This window comes from Strix uralensis, chromosome 1, assembly GCF_047716275.1.
Source record: "Strix uralensis isolate ZFMK-TIS-50842 chromosome 1, bStrUra1, whole genome shotgun sequence".
Classification (NCBI taxonomy): domain Eukaryota; kingdom Metazoa; phylum Chordata; class Aves; order Strigiformes; family Strigidae; genus Strix; species Strix uralensis.
In genome coordinates this window covers 51,243,078-51,268,224 of record NC_133972.1, presented here as the reverse complement: position 1 = coordinate 51,268,224, position 25,147 = coordinate 51,243,078, and the positions used below count along the sequence as shown (strand labels likewise).

General features: G+C 36.9%; 1 protein-coding gene across 1 annotated transcript in view; it reads left to right on the top strand.

Annotated features, from left to right (window-relative positions):
- DNAJC1 (DnaJ heat shock protein family (Hsp40) member C1) overlaps positions 1-25,147 on the top strand; it is a 121,668-nt gene that overhangs the window by 51,814 nt on the left and 44,707 nt on the right. Inside the window, exons 7-8 of the mRNA XM_074865942.1 lie at positions 8,785-8,875; positions 18,556-18,722. Coding sequence (XP_074722043.1) covers positions 8,785-8,875; positions 18,556-18,722 — 258 coding nt within the window. The remainder of the gene's footprint in view (positions 1-8,784; positions 8,876-18,555; positions 18,723-25,147) is intronic.

The window sequence follows — 25,147 nt, the reverse complement described above, 5'->3', positions numbered from 1 at the left end:
TTTATTAAAGAAACCTTTCTCTTTGCAAGTTTTTAAAGCAAAAATGATGATGCTGATTAAATCAACTGTTGTGTCCAAATTAAGATTTGATGTTCATCCCTCATTGAGTCAAATGGCAAAGAATTAAATTCAGCAATTCCTGCTGCTGCATTTTTTAAACTTTTTTCATTATTATAGTACTTTCCCTTTTGCCGTAATTGCAAAATATTCAAAATATTACAGAATATAGTAAGACTCATGACAAATTTTAAATTAGGGCTTCTTATAATCTAAGATGTCATTTTCTCATTTTTATGATTTTAAGATAGTTTGTTAAGAAGTCAGTAAAACAGATTTCAGATATGTTGTTCAAAAAGCAGCTCCTATGTTTGCCAGAATAGTCAGAAAAGATGAATACAACAGAAATGATGTTTTGCACTTTGTAGACACCTAGCCACTACCTCTTGCTGTGGAGTTTAAATCCATTAAATTAATGGTAGTAGAGAAAAAGCTATTCAACAACTCATGGAAAATTGGAGACCAGCAAGTAGGGATTTGGTGTCAGGGGAAGCATGATGTAGTGACATTTAGAACAGGAAGGCTTTGGAGCAAGGAGGAAGCAAAGAGAGGGAGTTCTAGAGTAAATTACCCCATATGTAAATTACACTGCTGCTTAACTCCAGGGTCTGTTTTCTTGTTGTTTAAGATGACCTGCCAATTATGTAAGTTATAATGCAGTAAAATTTAAGTAATCTTCAATATTAAGAATATACAGGACTTCAGGTAACCGGCATAGATTACTGTAGGTTATTAGTTAACAATGCTTAAAGAAGTATTACCTCTTCTGAAGAGTGTAAGAGCAGCAGTGACCTCATGTTGGAGATGTTTTCTGAAATGACAGTGCAAAAGATACCTTGTATGTTGTAGCTAGCTGAACAGACACACCTCTGGTCTCTTTTTGAGTTGTATTTCAAGTTTTAGCAAGTTCTGCCTTAATTGCAATTACCATCATATAGCAAAAAAGTAGCTGTACTTATATGATTATACCCTGGTACAGAGATCCTGTTTTGAATATAAGTGCTTTTCTCTTCAATGATACACTAACATAGGCTTGATATTTCAGAGTATTTCAGGCTTTTAGGATAAGTAGAATCACTAAGGCAGCTTATCTAGAAGATAAGACTCCTACAGATACCGAGCAGTGCTAGTTACACATGCAAATTATTTAACAAGGTGTTACAGTGGTTGATGTGAGGATGGCTGCTACAGATTGTAGGTGTTTATTGAGTTAATCTAAATGATTTCTTCAGTCATTTAAGAGCCAACAAATTATTTTCAAAGTTGGCTGTCATTCATCTGCAAATAATGGAATTGTAGATTAACTTCTAAAAATGCATCCATATTTAAATGAACCCTGTTTGGGACAGAAGAGGTTAAAAGTTAGCAATACTTTTAATTAAAATGTTGCTTCTGCCACTGAGTTTTTCAAAGCCCTGTCAATGAAATAGCTGAACTGCTTCCTCAAATTAAGGAAGCAAAACCACCTGCGTGTGTATACCAGTTCTTCCTCAAAGGAAACTTTATTTTAAAAAGAAAAACAAACACAAAAAAACAAAACCAGAAAACCAAGGCAACAAAAAACCCCCAACAAAACAAAAACCACAAGGAGAGGCCAGTTTAAACTTTTTGCCAGTTCTTGCATTGATTCCTTTTACCTAGCATCCATCTCTCCTCCTATTCATTAATGTGAATATTCTACTTAGAACAGCTCTGTCTGAGAAGTCAGGTTGCTGAGCTTCTGCCTATGCCTGGCTCTCATTTATCCAACTGAGTGTCTTTCTCCTACTTCCCCTCCTCCTTCAAAATGTCAGATTTCCGAAGGAGGCACTTAAAATAATTAAGGTGGGCCTTTCTGAAGAAAAATGCTTTGTTTGCATGCCCTTGTGATGGCCTATGCCATTTTATCGTAGTCTGCATTTTGTGTCAAGAAACTGGAAGAAAAATGGGTGAGAGGAGGATGAGAGAAACTAAAAAATGATTGTTTTTTTAAACTGTTGACAATTGTATTTTGAGAGACTAAATAGCATTTTATATCTATGCATTTAGTTTAGTTAAATTTGGGGGTGAAAACAGCATCTTTAAGCTTGCTTGAAGAAGCAAAGGGAAAAGAATACATAAAATGTATCATAAATCAAATATCTGTGGTGTGAAAGAAACATTAAGTGGAGTGTAAATTACATTGACTATTACCAAGTTTAATTCTTATAATGTAGGCTCAAGGAAAAGCTAGAAAAAGAATGCAAATTGTTTCTAAGGTCATTTATAGTTTACTCTTTCATGAGAATGACCTGGAAGAAGGCTATATATTTAAGAAAAATAAAAAGACAAAGAAAAAAAAAGAAACAAAACTCAATTAAAATGCTTATTGGAACTGAAAATTGTTCTTACAAAGAAATAAACCAGCTAAATACAGTGTGCAAGAATTTCAGTTCAAATGGTGAATGTAATACAGAATAGACAGTTGTGTTAAGTATACCTCTCTTTTGTGGGAGAACAGTCATATGTAAATTGCAGTTTATTCCCAAAACAGCTGACTGGTGTTTTTTCTTTGGATGTGCAGACATACAACTTAAGAAAAGTGGTCTTTCTTAAAAATGTTGTTAATTATTCTTCACAAAATATTTCCTTCAGAAAACTGAAGATAGGAGTGTTTGTTAATGTTCCTGTCAACTACTTTTCCTCCACCTTGATGTGGTGAAGCTTAGCAATGAATGTCTTTTATTTTTACATCAACTTCATTAATGCCAGTCAGCACTAGGAAATATTTTTTATTAGTTAATTATAAGCCTGCTGTTGTCCCGAGTATAATGAAGCAGAAAGCCTTTTTGTTTGTTTCAGACAGATATGGATTCTTGTTAAGAAAATAAAGTTTCCTATTACCTTCTATCTATAATAGTGTAGGTGTAGTGCATACACCCTCGCAGTGAACTGTTGGAAGAACTTCTGGTGGCTCGCCTGTCATGAGAAGGCAGTTCAAGTTCAATACATAGTTTCACTGGGCATAACCTAGTAAGATTATCAACAAAGCTTTCAATTACAATTGAAACTTTTGTTTATAAAGACCTTTGTGTAGCATGAAGTGAATTAAAACACAAAGGCCAGTAATATATTTTTATGTAGACTACCAGATGGTAATTACTGTAGCTGATTTAGTAGCCTGGAATAGATTCAAACTAGTGACCCAGAGGTGTTTAATTTCTTGGCATTTTTTCCTCAGGTTTTCTTTTAATCCATGATTACATTTCAACACCTGTTTAGAGATGGTTCGGCTTTGGCCTTAAATGGATTGGCAATGTGTCGTTAAACTCAAGAGGCTTTGCCAGCAGGGCATCTCCTTTGGCAAAGTTAGCTTTAAAGCAAGATTTGATTAGGTCAGCAAACATTTAGTTGTTTTTGTCTTCATATATGACTTTATATAAAATCATCATGTGAGATTAAAATAAAATTTATTGCATTTAATAACATATGCCTTAAAGATATTTTTTGGATGGGATTTATTCAGGTCATTAAGGTTAAATATCTGCTTAATTCCATGCTTTACAGGGTTTTGAAGTGTTCCAACTTACTGTACAGCACCAATGTTGATATAAGTTGTGGGTAGTGAGCAATTGCAGGATGTGTGGCACGAGTGATTGCCCATTTGCTCTCTTTCTTGCTATTTGGCAGCTGTTGGGAGAACCGAAGTAGGGATGAAGCTCTTGACCCTGAGGTCAATTAGAAGCTTAGAAGCAGGTCAGAGGAGAGTGGATGGTAAAACAAGTATTCTGACTGTATGCAAGTGAGCAAAAATAATTTGTGTCTAACAGGGTACCGTCTGAGGCTCTGGAGACAAAATGTGCTTTGCTGCATAGTAAAAGTTTTAAGTAAACGTGAGACACTAAAGCAATTTGCCCTTAATTGCCTGCTGTTCTGTGGCAGCCAATTTTGTTCTGCTCCTTCAAATTACTTACTGTATGTCTGCATAACCCAGCACACAGGTTAGAGGAGCATAGCTCCAAGAGCAGCTCGTGTGTACAAGGCAATGCTGGCTCTCAATTAATGGTACTGTTCTGTTGTGGTCTGAGGCTTCATGGGGTGTGAGTGGGTCCCAGGGAGGCCCTTGCAGTCAGCCTCAGTTCCCCTTTCTGGCTGCCTTTGTTTCACCACTGTGGATGTGGAATGCCCAGCAGATACGACAGTAGCACAGCCTGCTGCTGGTCACCCGGTGCATCCGAGGCCTGGGAACCACGCTTCAACTGTCCACTTCAACTGTCCACTGGTATTATTCCAGGGTCAAAGCATGATTTTCTGATTATAAAGGCGGAAGTAATGCAATTCCTATTTATTTACTAGTTTGCCTTTGAGTAAACATGTAAAAATGCCAAAGAGAAATATAAATAATAATGTTTAACTTTTTAAAAACATTATTTCTTACTATAACACCTTGATATTATTAGTTTATGAACCCATCAAAAGGGTGTTTTTGCTGTGGTATACTGGCTTGCATTTTTGTGTAGAAATAGCAAATTGAATGTCGGGTGTTGCAGTAATTTCAATTTGACTCCTTTTTCTCTCTGGTTTTTTTTGTACAAATTGTACTAGAGCACTGTACTCAAAATGACAAAAATTTAGTTCAGGAACTTCATACAAATTTCTTAAGTCTATAGATTGATTTGATAAGAATTAATGCAAAGAAAATTATTTCAATATACTGATTTTACGTATGCTTGTGGGAAAGTTTCCAGTGAACTGTAAGTTCTGTTTGTATCAGTCCCACACCCAGGGAACTAAAATGTGAAGCTGATTCTATCACAAAATCTGTGATGAAGATTCACATATGGCCAATACAGCAAGTTGATTCCAATGTTTGCCTTATTTCTTCTCTAGCCTTTCTGAGGTAGACCAGAAAGCCAGGAAGGTTAACTGAAGGGGGAAGAAAAAAAACCACAAAGCAAACAAACCAATAAAACCTAATCACCCTCCCCAAAAGTCAAGGAGAGGCCAGAGTGATCGAGTCTTACTCAGTTCTGAAGTTTTTAGTTCCAGAATTAGTACAGTTTGAATAAATACTGTATCTGGTGATTTAAAAGCAACAAACCAAAAAAAAAAAAAAAAACCTCCAAGCAAAGGAAAAAACCCTCTTAAAAGTACAATATCAAGAATTTCTCTATTTCTGCATAAGTCAAGTGCAGCTTTGTCTTGGCAATCTCAAATTTATTGAAATGAGATGATACTGATGTAAAGAGGAACTGAAATACAAGAATTTTTCAGTATCCTTGGTTCTTATTTGTGGTTAAAATACTGAAAATATGTTAATTGTTTGTCAATTTTTATTTTTCTTCTGCAACACTCTTGAAATTTTTGGTTAAATGTGAGGGCAATCACAGGAACTTCCTATACATGGCAGTTGGAACATAATTTAGAAATACTAATAGCAGAATTTTGTGTTTCTAACACAGCTTTTTCATTCTGTTCCTTTTTGGAAAGTGTATATTTGAAATCATAGTATAATAAACCAGCATATATTAGCCCTCTTCATTTTTCTGTTTGCTTAACTATGTGCTATTACTGCTTTGATGGTGAAGAAAAGTAATGTATTTGTGTTGATGTTCTTTTCTGAAAACTTCTCAAACTCCTGCAAATGTGAATAAAATATTTCTGATTAGATAAGCTGGAGCTTTTAGGTAGAACAGTTCCAAGCTTTGTATTTGTGTGTCTCTTTCCTCTGTCCCTTTCCACTCCCAGAAGGACAAAAATGTTGCTTTTCTTATGTTTATTACTTATTGAAGGTGAAGTATACATCAGGTGTAAAATTTTGATGTTGTGCTTATTTTGAGCTGTTTGGGGAAAGATGCTCTAAAAGAAAAATCATTACTGGATCTTGGAGAAGGAGCATTAGGTGGGAGGAGGCTGTATCTATATTGCCAGTGGGTTTAGGGCCCTAAAATGTTTGTATTGAGGCAAAATGACTGCTTAAATTTGTCACTTTGGAAAAGTGAAAAATCTGAACATAAATCTATTTTGAAATACTCTATTACCAAAACTGAATATGCTTGAAAACAAATATTCCTGTTTAGACTGATGCTGTTGAAAACTAATGAGAACTAAATTGAAATGTGCTTGTTTATGTTAAGGCAGAAGTTTTCTTCAAAGAACTTCATATTTTAAACTGTTTCCCAGTGTTTTTTCATTTTGACTTACAAGGTCTAATACCCATATAGTTTGTGTCTGTGGCTAAAACCCTTACTCAGGTGTGTCTTTTAATTTCTCTTTACAACCTGTAGAGCCATTTCTTATGCTTTTGTGGGAAGGATTTGATTTTCAAATCTTAAAAATCCATTTTGATTAGATTTTTTTGGTTGTTTTTTTGCTTTATTTTCTATGTATAAATTTTTGCGTGCTTCAAAATGTGCAGTCTGCCCTTTTTTGTTATGGTATCCACCATAATAAACTGTGATTAATAAGATGAAAGACTAATACTGCCTTTGTTACCTGCATATTACTCAATTTTACTCCATTTGCACTGATAATCCATTTTATATTTATAAAGCAACAATACTACTAAATTTCATTTACGTGCTTCTGACTAGTTTTCTTTGTTGTTCAGCTATTGTGTCTCATTTTCATCTGAGCCACATTTCCAATTGTTCCGTGATTGACATGCTGGAGAGATTGACAGTTACCCCCTAGTGCCTGCTGTCTGGAGATCCCACAAGCAATAATGGATTTTACACCAGAATTTAGCATCAAATATTGGCTTTCAGTGTCAAATGGGTTAAATTTAAATGCCGGTTAATTGTAGCCATTTTGAAATCATAGCCTTAAACAAAAGCATTTTTTTGGATATCAGTATGTCTGAGTCCTGTGTATGCCACACAACCCAAGTATCTCAAACTTACAGCAGAAGGTAGCCTTACATTATGGCTGTGTTTCTTAATGATGCAAACAGGCTGAATCTGGAGAGTACAAGGAAAGTTTCCATATGTGGTAGAGAATTTATATTTTGGGTAAACTGAAAAGGGAACTAATGCTGATCCTAATTTTGTAATTCATTGTTCTAACATAGAAAGTGAATGTTTCCTCAAAGCTTTCATGTCTGCTGTTAATGGTAGTCCTCCTGTACCTATGCAAGTTTTTTTAGCTCCAATTCTACTGAAACCACCAAAAACTCCCTCTTCCCCAACCCCAAAACCAAAACTGTAAGCGTGTGAGATGCTCTCATCTGTTATGGTCCAGCAGCAAAAAGTTATGTAAACTCTTTCGGGTTTCTTCTGGGCACAGTGATCTCCTACATAAACCTGGCAGAGAAATCTAACTTCCCATTTCCCGTACCCAAATGTAAAGACAAATAGAGAGTAGGAAGAGGTATTTTGGAAGGAGTTGAAACCTTACTCATCTTTTGTGGGAATTTGTCAGAGTTGTTCTTCAGGAGCTCTGACTTATATCAGTGAGATGTCTCCACAATATTACAAAAGATCTGCTCAGAGCTGGATAGTGATTCTATCCCGTGTTCTCCCACCTCTCTCAAGTGTCTTTGAAGGTGTAGGTGCCAGCGTAATGCAAAGAACAACTGTTGTGTCATAGTGTCTTTGCAGAAAGCAATGTTTTTGAATGACTTCTACCATTAGAGGTAACAATAATGACTGTTTAACTCAGTTTTTATTTTCAAAATTTATTAAGATGTCTTATTTTTTAATGAGGCCGGGTTTTGTTCAAATTTATGGGATTACAGTTGAAATTATAAAAATATTTACCAATGTTTTACAATACATTCTACATTAAAATTTTAATCACCCTTTATATGTAAAAAGTGGGACTGTTAATGTAATAACAAGAATAAAATTATTTTTGGCTATAAAGAACTAAAATTAGGTTTATCTAATACTACAATTAATTTTAATTTAGTACAATAGATGTTCTGCATGCTTGGAAATGATACATATTAATTTGTCTGTTTCAGCTTTTCTATTATAAATTCATTGTTTTTGAATGAATATAGAAATCTCTTAAACTGGTAAGTGAGAGTAAGAAAACTCTCCATACCTCTTACTTCAGCAAGCTGGTTGTTCATATTAGAAAGCTTTCAACACAAATCTATATTTACTAATTAATCAGATTTTGGAAATGTGTACCTTGTAAGATTTGTGACTGGACTTCTAGAGTTGTGTGTAAATTTGCCAAATAGCTTTGAGATTAGAATCTAATCTAATCCTTGGAGAGAAAACTTAATATATATTTTCAACACTTTAATAACAGTGTAGAAGTTGGTGTAAAAAAAAAAAAGTTTAAGAAAAAAAAAAAAAGAAGAGAACAAGTTGGATTTTGGAACATGCAGTTAGTGTTACCCTAATGAGATCTCACTAAGAGGACTGCTGCCTAGCAATTGCCTTTGTTTGTCCCTGCACACACTACTCTAATTAAAAACTTTTCTTTCTTCCTTGAATTTCCAGATTGCTGATACAAGCAAAGTGGGTACATGGCCTCTTACAAAGCTGTAGGTAGTGATCAGAAATGTTTTTCTAACCATTTTGCTTTTCAGGTTGTCAGTGAGCATCATAGTCTATAATGTCAATGCTATTACATTTGAACTTTTATTACACAAAAATTCTACATTGTAAACAAATACTTTCTGTATTGAAAATTGCTGTAACTCAAGGAAACCAATGTATCTTGAATTTTTTTGCAAGGTTAATTGAGTTGAAACAGAGCCATTGCAATAACTTGTTTGTATAAGGATGCTAATGCCATTGCAACATTTTCTTAAAGGATGCCAGACAATTATATGTAGAATATAAAGAAACAAAAACGAAGGCGAAAGAAGATGCCCTGGCTAAGGCTGAACTTGAAACACTTCAGAGTGAGTTTTTATCACTGTCTTAATAAACAAAGATGTAATATGATATACCTACTGCAGAGGATGTATAAGAACAAACATTTTTATAATCTTCTAAAATACTTCATATATTTCTGTACTGCTGTTAAATTTAAATAAGCTTCTAATTTTGTGACTGATTTTGCAGTAGGCTGCTGGTTTGTTCCCATAGAAGCATAAAACTCAGGTGACAGTTATATTGTAGCAAGGAAAGCATACTTTGCTAGAAATGTTATTTTACAGGAGGGGGAAATCTCAACTGTGTAGATCTCAAAGTATACGTTTTCGGAAGTGACCTCCTGTGTTTTGAGCTTGCTTGTATTCTCTTTGTAAATATTTTTTAAAGATAATATGTTTTATAATTCTTGTGTGCATATTGAGTTGATTTTTGTGATAGAAATTGAACATAATTTGAATTTTCAAAAGCATGGATGCAGACTTCAGAGATGGATTCAAGCTATTGTTGAAATAAATGCCTTAAAGTCTTTATACTCTCATAAAAGACCAGAGAAGGCAATTAGCATTTCCCTTAATAAAGTATTCAGACTAATTATAGGTGACTTTTCTTTTCCTTCTTTCAGTTATTTGCTTTTGACAATGATTAAACCTACCCTCTTCTGAAGACAATTCTAAGGTTTTTTTTGTCTGTTTGTATGTGCGTGCTTGCTTTATTTACTGTACTTAAGTGCATGCTTTTAAGTTCCTTCATTCTGACAAGTGCATTGAGTGCCCTATAATAATTTACCAGATTTGAGTATGCATAAGCCTTTAGGCACTTAAAATACAGCTGCATTATTTATATTTACAAAATAGCTTAATTTTGTAAAATCAGCAAAGAGATCCAGTTTCAGCGATAATTCCCAACTTATCTGTAGCTGAATCTGTTTTGAGAAAATGGGTAACATTCAGCACCTCAGTGAGCATTGTGGACCCAGGCCAAATCTAGCAAAATAGTGCACTTAATGCTTATTAGGGAGGCCTGCCATTATGTTTGAGATACCTACCACAAAATAGGCCCTTGAAAAGGGTCTTGACTTGGGTTATTAAAAACTTGTTAAATTGTCAGATAGTAACGTATTGCCATTGTTCAAAATAGCTGGCATACATTCTTCACTGAAATCTGTGAGCTACTGTTTTAAAAGGACTGGTTTTCAAAAACAGAAGTGCAAGTGAAAGTATAAAGTCGTTAAAATTGTAGTGTGCATGTTCCTGTGATTCACTGAAAGACCACATACGAACTTTTCAGTATTTCTCTTCTGCCAGGTGTCACCTGGGAGTCACTTTTTTTTTTGTTACTTCCAGTAGCAGTGCCCACACATGAGAGGTGCAGGTTTGGCACACTTCCCCCTCCAGGTCACCCCTGACCTCTTACAGAAGCACCACCCTGTCCCTTGTCATGCCGCTGGGTGTGACGTGGTGTGTGACCTCCATGTCTGCCAGGTGACCCAACATCACGCATGTGAGCGAGGGCCAGTCCTCACCAGTCTCACTGGTTGGCATCCTGCCCTCCCTTGGTAGGCTTGCTGGCAGGGAGCAAGAGGAAGGATTGAGAGTCACCACCTGTAATTAGCAGAGTTTGAAATTTGGCATGGAATTAATTTGGTCAGCCATAGCAGTGCTATTGCTGGGCAGCAGAATGAGCTGTCAGTTACCTTGTTTTAAATTAAATAAGATGCCCCAGAGAAGAACAAAAGATGCATCTATGTTACTGTAGGGGGAAAAAAAAAAAAAAATTATATAATTTTTTTCCTGAAGCTTGCATGCAAAGCATCTGTTAAATTTGCTTATTTCATTATATTTTTCTCTATTGTCACTTCACAATTAGCATAGAAACATTGTAAATCAACAAATGTGCATTTTGTTTGCCCTCATTCTTCTTAATTTTACAGACCATCCGTGGAATGCGAGTTCATAATAACAGTTCCATCTATCTAATTGAGTAAATGTATCTCATGCAGATTAGCAATAGCTGTTTTACAGTGCTTGTTTTTTCATGACCTAATTGCTAGTTTACCCCCATGTCTATCTGTTCTCCTGCTGAAATTGTGTGGCATTCTGTAGGCAGCTTGAACTAAAACCAGACAAGAACACTGGAGGAGGAAAATACAATTTGCAAAGTAGGAAAGAGAGGACAGTATTGAGATTTCATTAAGGTGCTATATTTGGTAAGGAGTGTGAAAAAGTAATTTCTTGGTAAGTCAATATTATGCACAGTTTTGATTTATTTTTCTGGCACATTTGCAGTGTTTCTTATCACTTCTCAGTCCATTCAAAAATGTCATTACTGCCTTAGTAAAATACAGCGACTTTGCCTTACAAAAATATAGTAACTTACCTTATGTTTCTAGGAAATGTGGTTTTGTATGGAATTACAGATAACTGCGTGTTTTATGTAGAAAAATAGAAATGTTTTGCCTTACATTTTCTGATACCCTTTTTACATTTAGATACTAGAACACAAGACATATTTTAAAATTAAAGTGCTTTAATTTCTTGTAAGTTCTCCCACTCCTGTAGCGTCACACATGCGTATAATGTGTGCATCAGGGAATGATTCTGTAACAATAGATAGCCCTGTTCTTCATAGTCATGGGATGTAAAATAGAGTATGTATTAACTGAACTGAGTTGTATTAAACTGACTTAGACATACATTATCAGGACAGATGACTGCCAGTTTTTAAACTTAAACTGCAAGGTTTCTAGTAGCTCTACTGGTCCTTTTCTTGCATGGAGTACTTCTTTCAACCATGTCCATTTTGGGGGAAAATACATCTATTTTTCTTTATACTTAGCATTGGTAGTTCTCTTAATTTTCTGTTCTTATGTTTGTTTACCCTGACTTTCAAAGTGAAGACTTAAATTTATTTTTAAAATATGCCTTTTGAAAGAAATAGTGTCTGCTAGATATTGCAGGTGAACTCTTCACTACATCCCAGTTACAAACACATTTGCATTGTAAATCCATAATTCTTTCCCTGATGTACAAGGCATCTGGAACAATCCATGTCAAGAAACTATTTTGTTTCTGTTTATAAACCATGCTGAATAGTACTTTCTTCTGTGTGTTTTTTCCTCACCCCCCATCATTCAAGCTTTAACTGAAATACAAAGTCACTAGCCCTATGGCTGCATAACCTTTCTGTATTGGGGCTTTATGATGGTATCTATAGTGTTATTTCTGTTTCTGTGTAGGGCTTTATAGTAAGACATGTCTTACCTGAGTGCCTGCCATGAAAAATCGAGAGCAGTAGTGAAGCCTTTAATACATTTGATTAAGTTTGGTTAGGCTTGGTGGTTCTCCCTTTCCAGACAGCCTGTTTTGGCAGGCCTGCTGAAAGGATTTTGAACTTGCAAGCTTGTGTGCTTTTTCCAGTTGTTTCAACTACAGCACGTCTTTGGGTAGCTTTTTATATTGTTTCATGAAACTTAGGGATAGAAGACATGACTAAATCATTTACTATGTGTCTTTCAAACCCTTACAGGCAAAAATCAGTGAAAAAATACTGCTTTTCATGACTCATCTTGTTTGACTTGTACTAGTGATGCACTTCAGCTTTTAGCATCTTGTTATGCAAGTTACAATATTGATCAGAAAACCCTGAGATGCCTTCTATTCTTCATGGTTTGTTCAGACAGATAGTTTTACTGTTATATAGTTATATCTTAATTTCAGTGTGGATTTCTCTAGCTTTAGCTTTCAGTTGTTCATTATTAGCATTTTTCTGTGCTTAAAAAGTTCATTTGTCTGCAGATTTTCTTTATATAAAGCATTTCTTTAGCCCTTACTTTCTGTGGATTTTCTGTACTCTAGTTTTCCGATGTAGCTGCAAGTATTAGACCCTGGATTTGTATATAGTGTTCTAATGTTTGTCATCTGATTATAAAATCATGTTTCTTCTAGCATTACTGCTCTGTTTACAGAATCAGATTACCTTACTTCCCATTGCTCTTACAGCTTGTTTCAGATTGCTTGTCCACCATAACTGCAAGCTCTTGCGTCAGAGATTCCTTGCAGGCAGTCCCTCATAAGTGCAGATATGGCATAAGGTTCTTATGTGTAATTTTCAAAAATACTTCTGATTTGATTGGTTCCAGACTACCAGCCAGTCTGTATTCCTACTTCTTCCTGTACTTCCCTCTTGATGCTAAGCCATTTTGACCAAATTTATGTGATCTAGCACTACACTGAAGGTGACTTTACATTTACTTCCAAATAATTGAGAAATACCTTGGATAATTGTGTTTAGTATTAATCCCTGCCAAAATGCACTGTTCACACGCCTGCTCTGTAATGATTTGCTGACAAGCAGGTTCAGAGAAAATTAATTCATATAATGCATGCTTTTTTGGTTGGCGTGGGTGTGAATGTTCTGATCACTTAATTGTTACCTCTGAAAGCTTAATTATGGCAAACTAAGTATCATCCGTTTCACTGATTGTTTTGGCAGGCCTGCTGAAAGGATTTCGAACTTGCAAGCTTGTGTGCTTTTTCCAATTGTTTCAACTAGGCTATATGATGCCTCTCCCTACAAAACTGGCTTCAGATTTTATGGAAAATATTCCACAAACATACAGCGTTATGAGACTTATTTGAAAGAGGCACACATGTTTCATTATATGTTTGTTGTAAGGCAAGTTAGCTCTCAAATATTGGAGGTTTATTTCTAACCCTTTCATATTATGGGCATGAGGTATTTTGGGGGAGTAGGAAGTTTTGGGAAGGGTAGATACTCAGAGAAAAGGATGAAAGACATCATAACCCACAGTCAGAAGTTTTCTGTCGTTGAGAATATATTCATCACTAAGCATGTTTTTAGTTAGTTTGCTCAAAAGTAAACTAGCCTCTAGGTCGCAGTACAGCAGATGTATATATCCGTCTCTAACTCGTGATGCATTCATATAATCCCATTGACTTTATTGTGAGTACAGAAATGTATATGTTTTAAACATTTGTTTGTCCCATATTTGTATTAATATTGAATATAGTTTGCTCTATTTTTTCAATAGACTGTCAAAACCGTAGTATATTTTCCAGACTTTTGGGTCTGTTGTTTCTATCTGTCTGTGTTGCTGTACATGCAAGTGTGAATTTTTCTCTGTCATGTTTTAAACAAATTTTAATGCTGTAAATGCTTTTGTTGTCTTACATAGTTACGTAGATAAGTGAACAATGTTGAAAGAAAAGGAGATCTCAGTGCATTATCTTACTGCCTTGCCAAAAAGGTGTTTGCTGTCTGCCTGTGTGTGTGGTCATATTTCTTGCTTATCAACACATGAGATACTAATCAGTCTGTCCCTTTTCTTTCTGTGATTTTTCAAGACATCACTGTCTTTTTTGACCATATTTTCTGTGTATTCTGTGAATTCTTGTTCATGCTTAAAGCTTGGAAGTCTTGCAGAGAGAGGGAGCTCCAGCTTGATGTGTCACATTTTCTTTGCAGAAGTTCGGCACTTCTTTTTGTTTTGTTTCTTTCTGTATGAAGTGGTCATTTTTTCTGTGAGAAATTCTCTGAATTCTTTACATTTACATCAACTGGCAGGTAAAAATCGCTATATACTTTTCTGAAAACTTTAAAATACGGACCTTTGATATTTATTATGGAGAAGGCATCACTGTTTTATTATGTGGCATTGAATCCAAAATGCTAGCTGATTCCTTATCTTTTAAAAAAGACAGCTGATATGTCTTAAAGCAAATAACCATTAGCCAGATACTATTAATTCTGCCACTGATAAAATTAATGTAGTAACAAGGTGGAAGGACTAACAAGGAAGATCAAAATATCTGACTATGTGCAAGTAATTAATCAAACTTTAAAACACAGATCATGACACCATAAACTAGTAAAATGTATAGTCAGTACTGGAATAGTATTGGAGGCATTTAGAAACATAAAGTCCTGTACTCTAAGAGAGTTAGCTAGTTGCTATCTTGTTAAAGTCTAGGGGTCCCAGTGATGGGAATGTTTATATGCTGTTCAAACATAGGGGACAAATTACATCTCTTCTTTTAACTCTTAAGTTGTAAGTCAAATTTAGTCTTCTGGTAAAGAACTTGATAGATCTAAAGGTGGAAAATACTCCTAGAAAATTAGTATTCTTGCAGTATGAATTCAGCAAATGATAAAGTAATAAATCATGTAAAATACTGATAATTTTACATTGGAGTGGCAGACATCAAACAATTTCCCTGCTGTTGCCCGTTTTTTTTATTCTATTTAATAAACTGGAAAAGTTACTACACTGTAATTTGGCAATTGAAATACATAATGTTCCCAGAAAATAGTAGTGAGAGTAAGCTATTCATTTACCTTATTGAGCTCGAAGTCAGGCACTGGTTTCACCAAGACTGTTTCTCTCCACTGCATTTAGTTGTATGAGCACTAGTAACTCTGGTCGTAGTTAAGGTTTGCTGGATATTGGTGCCCACATAGGGCATAGTGGTCTGTTGGGTCTCCAGTGGACAGCAAGTAGGCTGTCACAAAACTGGCAGGAACCTCTGAAATATTTTTCTGTATGCTTTTCCTGCATTTCAGTTAGGTTTATACACAGCAATATTAGAACAATATTTGAGACTGGAGGAGAAAAATGCATTTTAAGAGCCTGTTCTGTTACAGTGGATGGTCACATAGTCTAAAGCTCACACCATCAGAAGATGATGTGGAGTATTAAGGGAACACTTGTGTTTCAAAACTCTGAATCACAGCTGCAGTTGTGGCTACTGTTGGCACCATCAAACACATCCTTGCTTTAGGTTGTGGTGGTGACGGCAGCACCAGCTTCCTGGCTGTCTGTCAAGCCTTAGCAGATGTAGGATTCAGCTGTCCAGGCATCATCTACTGTTTGAAAAACCTGATCCTTATTCTCTTCAGGGGAAAACGCCAGGTCAGGTCGGAAGTGTCTTTTGGGCTGCCAGCTGAACTACTGATAATGAAAAGATGACATGAAGGAGAGAGATTTTCTTCCTAGGTGTCTGCTGTGGACTTTCGTTGTTTGGGTGAAATAGTTTGTGATCTGTTCTCTTTTCTCCATCTTCACCTGAAAGAACAACAGTGCTTGGCTGCCTTAAGTTGAAGCTTCATAGTGTACATCATTACCTCTGAACATGATTTCTGAACTTCCCCTATCTAAAATCCTTTACCATTAAATCACTTTTATGTGCTTCCCTATTCTAAAAAGTGGCTTTGGAAAATTCTGAGGTGAAACTGTTCTCAATGTCTTTTATATGCATGGGAGACAGTAGAGACAAGTGTTTTAATTCTGGTTGAGTGCTTGTTTGAGGTTATACAGCCATCTTCTCTAGGTGAGATTTCTCATTCCTTTGATAGTCAGCAAACAGCGGGGTGTCTTATCTATGTTAGGTCTTCCTCTCCCACTAATTGCCTGAAGCAAGCTTAGATACCATGTTTTTGATACCTCATTTTAAAGTGGGGTGCAGTGTCTTCTGGAAATACAGAATTACTTCTAAAACTACAGAAGGAATCAAGATGACCTATTTGTAGGCTAGGCTTTTCATTTTTAAGTGTTAATTAGATGCATTCAGGCTTTTTCAACTATTTGAATATTTTGAGAGGGAAAATGAGCAAACAGTAGCTGATGGGGTGCAAGATACAGGAAAATCCAACTGTCTTGGTGTTTTTCCACTGTAAAGTAATTCCAAGTCAACACACAACACACAGTGTGCTTGATTATTTTGCAGGATTGAAATTCAGTAGTGGAAGTTGTCATTTAAAGTAACTTCTTTATTTTTGCCAGTATATGTGTTTGCAGTAAATAGCTGGTGAGGCCATTGTTACTTATCCATGCAAATCTTAACTCTTGACTCCAGAAGCTACTATACAGCAGCTTTGGAGAAAAATGAGATAATGGTTAATATATGTGATTTGGTTATAAAAATTACCTTTTGAAATAGATCAAAAGAATTTTGCACCAGTATTGTCTTTAATAACATCCACAGAATGAGAGAAATGCTGGTTAACACTTTGGGGCTTTCTATTAGTTTTGTTTGTTTGGGGAGTATATGTAATTTCAGTATATTTACTATGTGTACCTATAGAAGGATGCTAAAAAAATTTCCAAATAGAAGTTTTTACTTAGTATTTTATTTATTGAGAGTAATTTCACAATTACAAGCAAAGTTAAGAGTTTTTGCACAAAAACAAGTCTCTGAACAATGTATATTTAAAAGTTTAAAGATTAGTCATTCTGTTGACTTCCAAGATCTGTATGAATTTCCTGTTCTTTTTAGACTTACGCAAGGCGTTATGAAACAGTTCTCTCTCCATTTATGGTTTTCTTAAATATTCAGTTCCTACAAGTTTGTCAAGTCCATGGAGTCTTTTCACTGTGCTGTTCCTGTACAAATACTGTTAGGAAAAGGAATTCTGCATCAGAGATGTAGGGAACAGTCCTTCTGTCCTCTTCAGGAATTTTTTTAAGAAGGTTTTTATGAAAAACAGACATTTCTCCTCTGATGCTCAGAAAAGCATTAGGGCATGGTTGCAAAGGCAGATAAGCTGATCTAACGGCCCACTGCTGTGGAGAAGTGTATTTCTCCTTTTCCTTGCCCACCACCTTTAAACAACTTGGATTTTTTCTTTTTGAGTGTAAAGGAGTAATTTTCTACAAGATTAGTGAATTGAATTAGTTTGGTAAGTGATTGGATGACTGTCGAAGCACAAATAGAAGAGAGAGGAGCACATAAGCACACAATGGAGAGTGGAAAGGTGGAGGTAGAGTCGAACTTTCCTCTTTTGGCTGCAGCCAGCTATTAAATCAGCTCTTTCAGTTCAGTAGCATCCAGTTACTGTGAAAACAGCATATTTTTAAAACAATAAGAAAAAACCAAGAGAGTCACACTTGACATACCTGAGGTTTCTGGATGATTTCTGAGGGTTCAAGCTTCTTTTTCTGATCCTCGTCCTCTTGTCTTTCCTAAGTTCTGGCAATTTTCAATCAATCTTAAATCTTTCTTTTGAGATAATCTTATATAGCAGATATGTTTTCAGTTGCTGAGATTTAGGTGGTTGTTGTTGTCCCTCCTTCCTGTCCCCTAAGTCTGCTGCTCCCATTTCATACATTTGAAGGACAGAGATCAGAAAACAGTGATCAATTTGAGAAATCAGGTCCAACATTTAAATATTCCTAAATGTGAAAGTGCTAGAACAGAGCTATTGTAGTTACAGAAATCTGAGAACAGAGAAGCTATCTACTGATTCAGAAGCTTTTACTCAGCACAGCTGACCATAAAGTAATACAAAATTGTCTAAAACTCACCTTTCTACCTTTGCCAGTTTCTTTGAAGCCACCTGGACTTTCAAAATCTTTTAACAGCTCCCTATGCTTTCGCCTGTACTATTCTTAATTGCCAGGTGGTGTAGGAGTGACAAGAGCTAACTGTGATTTTGAGGAGCTCCTCATTTGGCCCTTTAAAGCATAGTTCAGGTAGAAGAGGGTCTAAGTGGGTGCATTGCTATTTACTTTTCATAAAAATAAAAACATTATGCAAAACTGAATTCTCTTTTTAACAAAGAAATTGAAGCCCCTTCCTCAGTGAAAATTTTAATATAGCATTAAGAGTTGAGAAGCTAGGCCTGCTTCTGAATTACACTTCTCTGCTGTATTAGTAGCAATACTTTTTTCTTCTTTTTTACTTTTGTATAGAGGAGAAGAAGCCTAAAGTCAAGAAACCAAAATCAGAATTCCCTGTATACACAGTCCTGGAATCAAGTGCATACATACCATCGTATGATCATGGAGCTTCAATTGAAGAGATTGAGGAACAAATGGATGATTGGTTGGGAGGCAGGAACAGAACACAAAAAAAGAAGGTAAGTTAAAAATCTTTCATGTTGTTATATGTTGTTACATGTTTCACTTGCTTGCCTTTTAAGAAAATGGAATATTGTATGTATACCACCACAATATTCATATACCACTGAAGTTTAGAGAAGTATTAGTTGTCAAGCAGAGACATAATGGAAAAGATTATATCGAAGTTCAGTGTAATTTGTGTAATGATACTGGAAATGTTGTTAGAATAGGATGTCGTTGATTAAAATATATGAAAGCTCTCTACGGTTTCTAATATAAATACTGTTCTTGTTCACTAGAAATTAGCAGAACATAATGCAGTCAAGTTTTGAGGCTTGGTTCTTTCTCTTAATTGGAGTTAATAACATTTTGCTTACAAGAATAGATCCTTCTCTAATTAAAAGAAAACAAAAGCGGGGGGGGGGGGGGGGGGGAGAAACCTTTGCTTTTTAATATCCAGGTGTAGTATCTTTTGATTATGGAACTGCTTATGTACTTTGTGCATCTCATCTGACTTACGCAAAAGTCCTAACAATTCACTTTAGGCCTATTGTTAAGGTTCTTTCTACTTAGAGATAAGGTTTCTTAGTGGCAGTTAGTGTAACTATCTTCTGGTAAACTTTATTAAAACATACTGGCTTGAAAATTCATAGTTTTCATCTTAGAACTGAGATACACAGGTGACAGAAGAAATGTTATAAATTGGTCTCCTGACTTGAAAATCTGCCTTGCTTGGAAGACTGAAATGAGAGGAATGGTGTGTTTGGAGTGGAGTTAGGGCAATACATTGATTTCAGCATCAAAGCAGTGAAAGAAGTTCCTGCTGCCATTTGTTTGATTCCTCTCTGCTGCAGATTTCCTTACTCCTTGGTTGTTTTCAAGCGTGTGAAAAATACTCCCTCTCATTTTAGCCAGACCTAAAATTCTTACTAAAATGATTTTAATTTTGTGTAACCTGTTTAATCATCTACCACTATTGGATTCCTAAGTTTCACAACTTCCCAGTTGTCACTCTTCTCTTGCTGTTACTTTTATCTTTCTGTATTATTTAGTACATCTGCGTTATGTTTACTTTTATATTTCTGTAACAAATCTGTTGTGCAAATGTGCTTAGCTTTTGACTTCTGTGTAAGGGATTGAATCCTTAAACACTGGAGCATATTTTCATGCACTTCGAGAAAGTAAGAACTCAGGTCCTTAATTCTGTAGAGTTGCCTGGGAGTTAAGACCGTATGTACAGTCATTACTTTGTTTACCTTAAGACAAGAAGCACCCCTGGATTGGATTCCTGTTAGTTGCAGCTGTGAACCAGCTTTCCTTACCAGGCTGTGTGGGCAAATGATTAAAGGAGAAAAGATGTATGTTTGTTTACAGTAGCTTGGGTTGGTTGCATGCTTGACTACCTGGATCCCCAAATTCACCCTCCCCTCTGATGGAAATTAAGCCTTTCTTTGGATTTCCATGAAAATCAAGGAATTGAATAAGGCTGGGCCTAGTCCATTTATAATTTTGCACCTCCTACAGAGAGTATATAGAAGTTGTGTCTTCAGAGACACTGCTAAGAGAATAAGTTGTAGATACATCCTTTCAGAATCAGGAGTCACAAAAATTAAAACGTACCGAGCTGTTATTAAAAGGTATGTAACTTGTTTTTCTATGCTTACACCTAGATGTTCGCTATTACATCTCATCACTTTGGTTCATGAGTTTATTTTTTGAATTATATTCCGTTACAGATGGGGTTAACATTTTAGGGATAAGCAGACAATTTGCAGGTATACTGTCTGGGTAAAGTGTTTGACCTGAACAAACCGTGATGAGGTGTGCTTCCTTTCTTTGACAGCTAATATGTTACCATAATGCAAAATCGACATTTAATACAGTAGTGGAGAGAAACAGATTCATAAACTGTACAAATAAATGGAGAATATAAGTTACTGGCTCTAGTAGCTTGTAGGAGACATTTGTATGTCAATATGAGAATGTCTGTGACATACAATTTGTAATAAGCTCACTGGAAAAATTGTTGTACCACAAGTGAATTGTTCCTAACTGTCATTCAACACATTTTCCATTTTAAAGATGTATTTTCCTCCCCTACACATCACAGATGTGAACTGGGACAGCATCCCTCTTCTACCTCCCTCTTCTGCTTCTTGCATGGATGTGCAATAAAGTGGTGTGTAACATTCACCTTTCAATTCTGCTTTTCTTATGAGAAAGTTACTCTTCTGCAAATCATTTTGCCATCAGAATTTTTCTTGGGATTGTCATGCTTCACTCATGAGAAAGCTTGTTAGCTTTTCTTTTTCCTTCTTTTCTTTCATGATAGCTGAGGGATGTGGACTGTGTACAGCCAGCCAGGCTTGAGAACAGTTATGTGTGGAAAGGTCAAAGTATCTTGATAAAGTAGTATGTTACTCTGTCATCCATCCAGAAATAAGGAAATGGAGTTGCTGTCCCTGGTGTTGGTATCCTGAGTGTACATGATTACAATTAATTTTATATTGCTCGTGAACTGCTTTGCTTTAGGAGGTGCCTGTAATCCATGGACTAGTGTTTTGGAAGTGTTGTACCATGCAGAGTCCCCAGTTTCATAAAAATTTAGATTATATTCAGTTGTTAGGTTGAAGACAGTCCCTGTGATTACTTTTTTTTAGTACTTTATGATATTGGAATGCTTAGGTCCCTTTCATTTTGGTGTTTGGTGTTTCGGGGGTTTTTTTGAAAGCTGGTTTAATGGCTCATGGGCTACAGTCCTGTAAACTGTTTACTAATGTTTTTTCCAGTTTGAAAGAGTACGTTTGCGCTTTTTGGAAGAGTGAATTTGGAAGTCTAAGGTTATGAATTTAAATGCATCAAAGTTGTATAAAAGAAAACTTCAGATTTTTATTGTTCCATCGGCAACAGGAATCCAGATATTTTTCTGACAGATATTAATCTAGGAAATAACATTATCATAGACTAAATAGCTCTGTAAAGTAGATTTACCAACATGGAGAAGATGTAATGGCTTTCAGAAGTGTCTGACTCACAATTGTTTCATTAAGGTTACATAAGAGCTCTACATCTTATTTGTAGAGCAAGATTGTGGCTTTGGCACTGCAGAAAAATAAAATGACAATTTTCTTTCTAAAATAAATATTACTAATTATTGATGATAACCGGAATTCTGTATTTGTAAAGAAAAAGGATATTTGTGTTTCTGTCAAGGGTTTGATGAATTTAAAGTTGGTGGTTTCAGAGGCCAGTGTCCTGAGCTCCCCCGCCAAAAAAAATCACTTTTGTTTGGTAGCCTAGAAAGATGTAAGTTTTTGCTCATCCTCTCAATATGTCTGATAAGTCAGGAGGTATAGGAATAAAGTGCAACTTACAAAAGTTAACCTGTTGGAAATTTTAACTGAATAGAAAAAGATAAATGTTGATGTGAAGGAATAGGTCAAGAGGAATTGGGCAGAGGTTGGGATCAAGATTAATCATGATCTGGGAATAGCTTTGCAATAGAATTATAAAATCATAGAATGGTTTGGGTTGGAAGGGACCTTTACAGGTCACCAAGTCCAGCACCCCTGCAATAAGCAAGGACAGCTTCAACTAGATCAGGTTGCTCAGAGTCCCGTCCAACCTGACCTTGAATGTTTCCAGGGATGGGGCATCTACCACCTCTCTGGGCAATCTGTTCCAGTGTCTCACCACCCTCATTGTAAAAAATTTCTTCCTTATATCTAGTCTGAATCTACCCTCTTTTAGTTTAAAACCATTACCCCTCGTCCTATCCCAACAGGCCCTGATAAAAAGTCTGTCCCCATCTTTCTTATAGGCCCCCTTTAAGTACTAGAAGGCTGCAATAAGTCTCACTGGAGCCTTCTCTTCTCCAGGCTGAACAACCCCAACTCTCTCAGTCTCTCATAGGAGAGGTATTCCATCCCTCTGAACATTTTTTGTGACGCTCCTCTGGACTGGCTCCAACAGGTCCATGTCTGTCTTGTTGTGGTGGTTTAGCCCCTGCCGGGGTCTGAGACCACGCGGCCGCTGCCCCTCCCCCACAAAGGGAGTGAAATACAAAGCCCCAAGACTGAAATAAGGAAAGGTTTAATACAACAATGCAATAGCAACACAACCAACAACAACAATAACAATAACAGTAATAGTGATAGCAATGAACAGAGCAAAATAGCTACCAAATACAGCAGTTTGAAGCACGATGTACAAAACCACGAGCGCACCGCGCTCCGCGCCAGGAAAATGTGACCTGCCAGGATGTGACCTCGGCATGGCTAGAGCTCCCCCCCACTGCTGGGGAAACTTAACCCTATCCTGGTTAAACCAGGACACTTGTGCTGAGGGCTCCAGAGCTGGGCAGTACTTCAGGTGGGGTCTCACAAGAGCGGAGTAGAGAATCACCTCCCTTGACCTGCTGGTCACGCTTATTCTGATGCAGCCCAGGATATGGTTGGCCTTCAAATAAAATGAATTATTTGCTTCACTGTTTATTGAAGATGATCATGAAAGTAAAGGCTAATGAAAATTGCTTGGAAATGAGAATTACCATCTCTAATGGGGAGGTGACTTTTAATCTCAAATTCGGAAGACTTTGTAGGCTAGTCCTTACCCCACAATTCATTTAAAGTATCATCCTTTCTGAAGAGCAGACATTGTTCTTTTTAATAAGGAGAAAAATACATGCAACTGTCACCCTACTAAGTGACCTAACTGTCAGTTCAAAATGAAGTAGCAGCAATGTATAAGTACATGGAAAATAGTATAAAATGCAATTTGGAGTACCAGTGTGTATTTTGGATTGGTCTACTAATTTTAATTGATAGTTGCTTAGAAGCATTTGGGGTTTTTCTGTCTGTCTGAATATGATATGGAAGCTGTTAATGGACTGCTGATTACTGTTTCTGTAGGGCTTAGGTACTGAAGTAGATAAGGAACAGGCTATAGAGAAGAAAACAGCTTCCTTACACAAGGTAAGATGATCTACCAAGGGATGTAGAAAGAGGAGTGTTTTCAGATTTTTCAGAAGGTTATATAGCTGGCTGAAAACATGCTTATAGTGTAGTAAAGTTATTCTTCTGTCTTAGTTTGAGAACTCACTAAGTTTATATCCATAAGGGGCTTGTGTTGCTGTGTTGTTACTCTCTACTTAGAACTGAATATTAAAAGAAAGTGAGCTATTGGGAGATATACAGATAATATTCACTATTACAGAACTGAGAGGTAATTTTTCTGCACTTCTCTGCAGCAGTGATCCACCTACATTTCATAGAATCATAGAATGGTTTGGGTTGGAAGGGACCTTAAAGATCATCTGTTTCCAACCCCCCTGCCATGGGCAGGGACACCTTCCACTAGACCAGGTTGCTCAAAGCCCCGTCCAACCTGGCCTTGAACACTTCCAGGGAGGGGGCAGCCACAACTTCTCTGGGCAGCCTGTTCCAGTGTATCACCACCCTCACAGTGAAGAATTTCTTCCTTGTATCTAATCTAAATCTACCCTCCTTCAGTTTAAAGCCATTACCCCTTGTCCTATCACAACATGCCCTTGTAAAAAGTTCCTCTCCAGCTTTCCTGTAGGCCCCCTTTAGATACTGGAAGGCTGCTATAAGGTCTCCCCAGAGCCTTCTCTTCTCCAGGCTGAACACCACCAACTCTCTCAGCCTGTCCTCATAGGGGAGGTGCTCCAGCCAACTGATCATCTTCTTGGCCCTCCTTTGGACGTGCTCGAGCAGGTCCTTGGGAAGGAGTGGCTGGAAAGCTGCCAGTCAGAGAGGGGACCTGGAGGTGCTGATTGACAGCCAGCTGAACATGAGTCAGCAGTGTGCCCCGGTGGCCAAGAAGGCCAATGGTAGCCTGGCTTGTATCAGAAATAGCGTGGCCAGTAGGGACAGGGAAGTGATCTTACCCCTGTACTCGGCACTGGTGAGGCCACACCTCGATTCCTGTGTTCAGTTTTGGGCCCCTCACTACAAAAAGGACATTGAATTACTCGAGCGTGTCCAGAGAAGGGCAACGAAGCCGGTGAAGGGTCTGGAGCACATGTCTTATGAGGAGCAGCTGAGGGAACTGGGGTTGTTTAGTCTGGAGAAGAGGAGGCTGAGGGGAGACCTCATCGCCCTCTACAACTACCTGGAAGGAGGTTGCAGAGAGCTGGGGATGAGTCTCTTTAAGGAAGTAACAAGCAATAGGACAAGAGCGAATGGCCTCAGGTTGCACCAGGGAAGGTTTAGACTAGATATTAGGAAGTATTTCTTTACAGAATGGGTTGTTAGGCGTTGGAATGGGCTGCCCAGGGAGGTGGTGGAGTCCCATCCCTGGAGGTGTTCAAGAGTCGCGTTGACACAGTGCTTAGGGATATGCTGTAGTTGGGAACTGTCAGTGTTAGGTTAATGGTTGGACTAGATGATCTTCAAGGTCTTTTCCAACCTAGATGATTCTG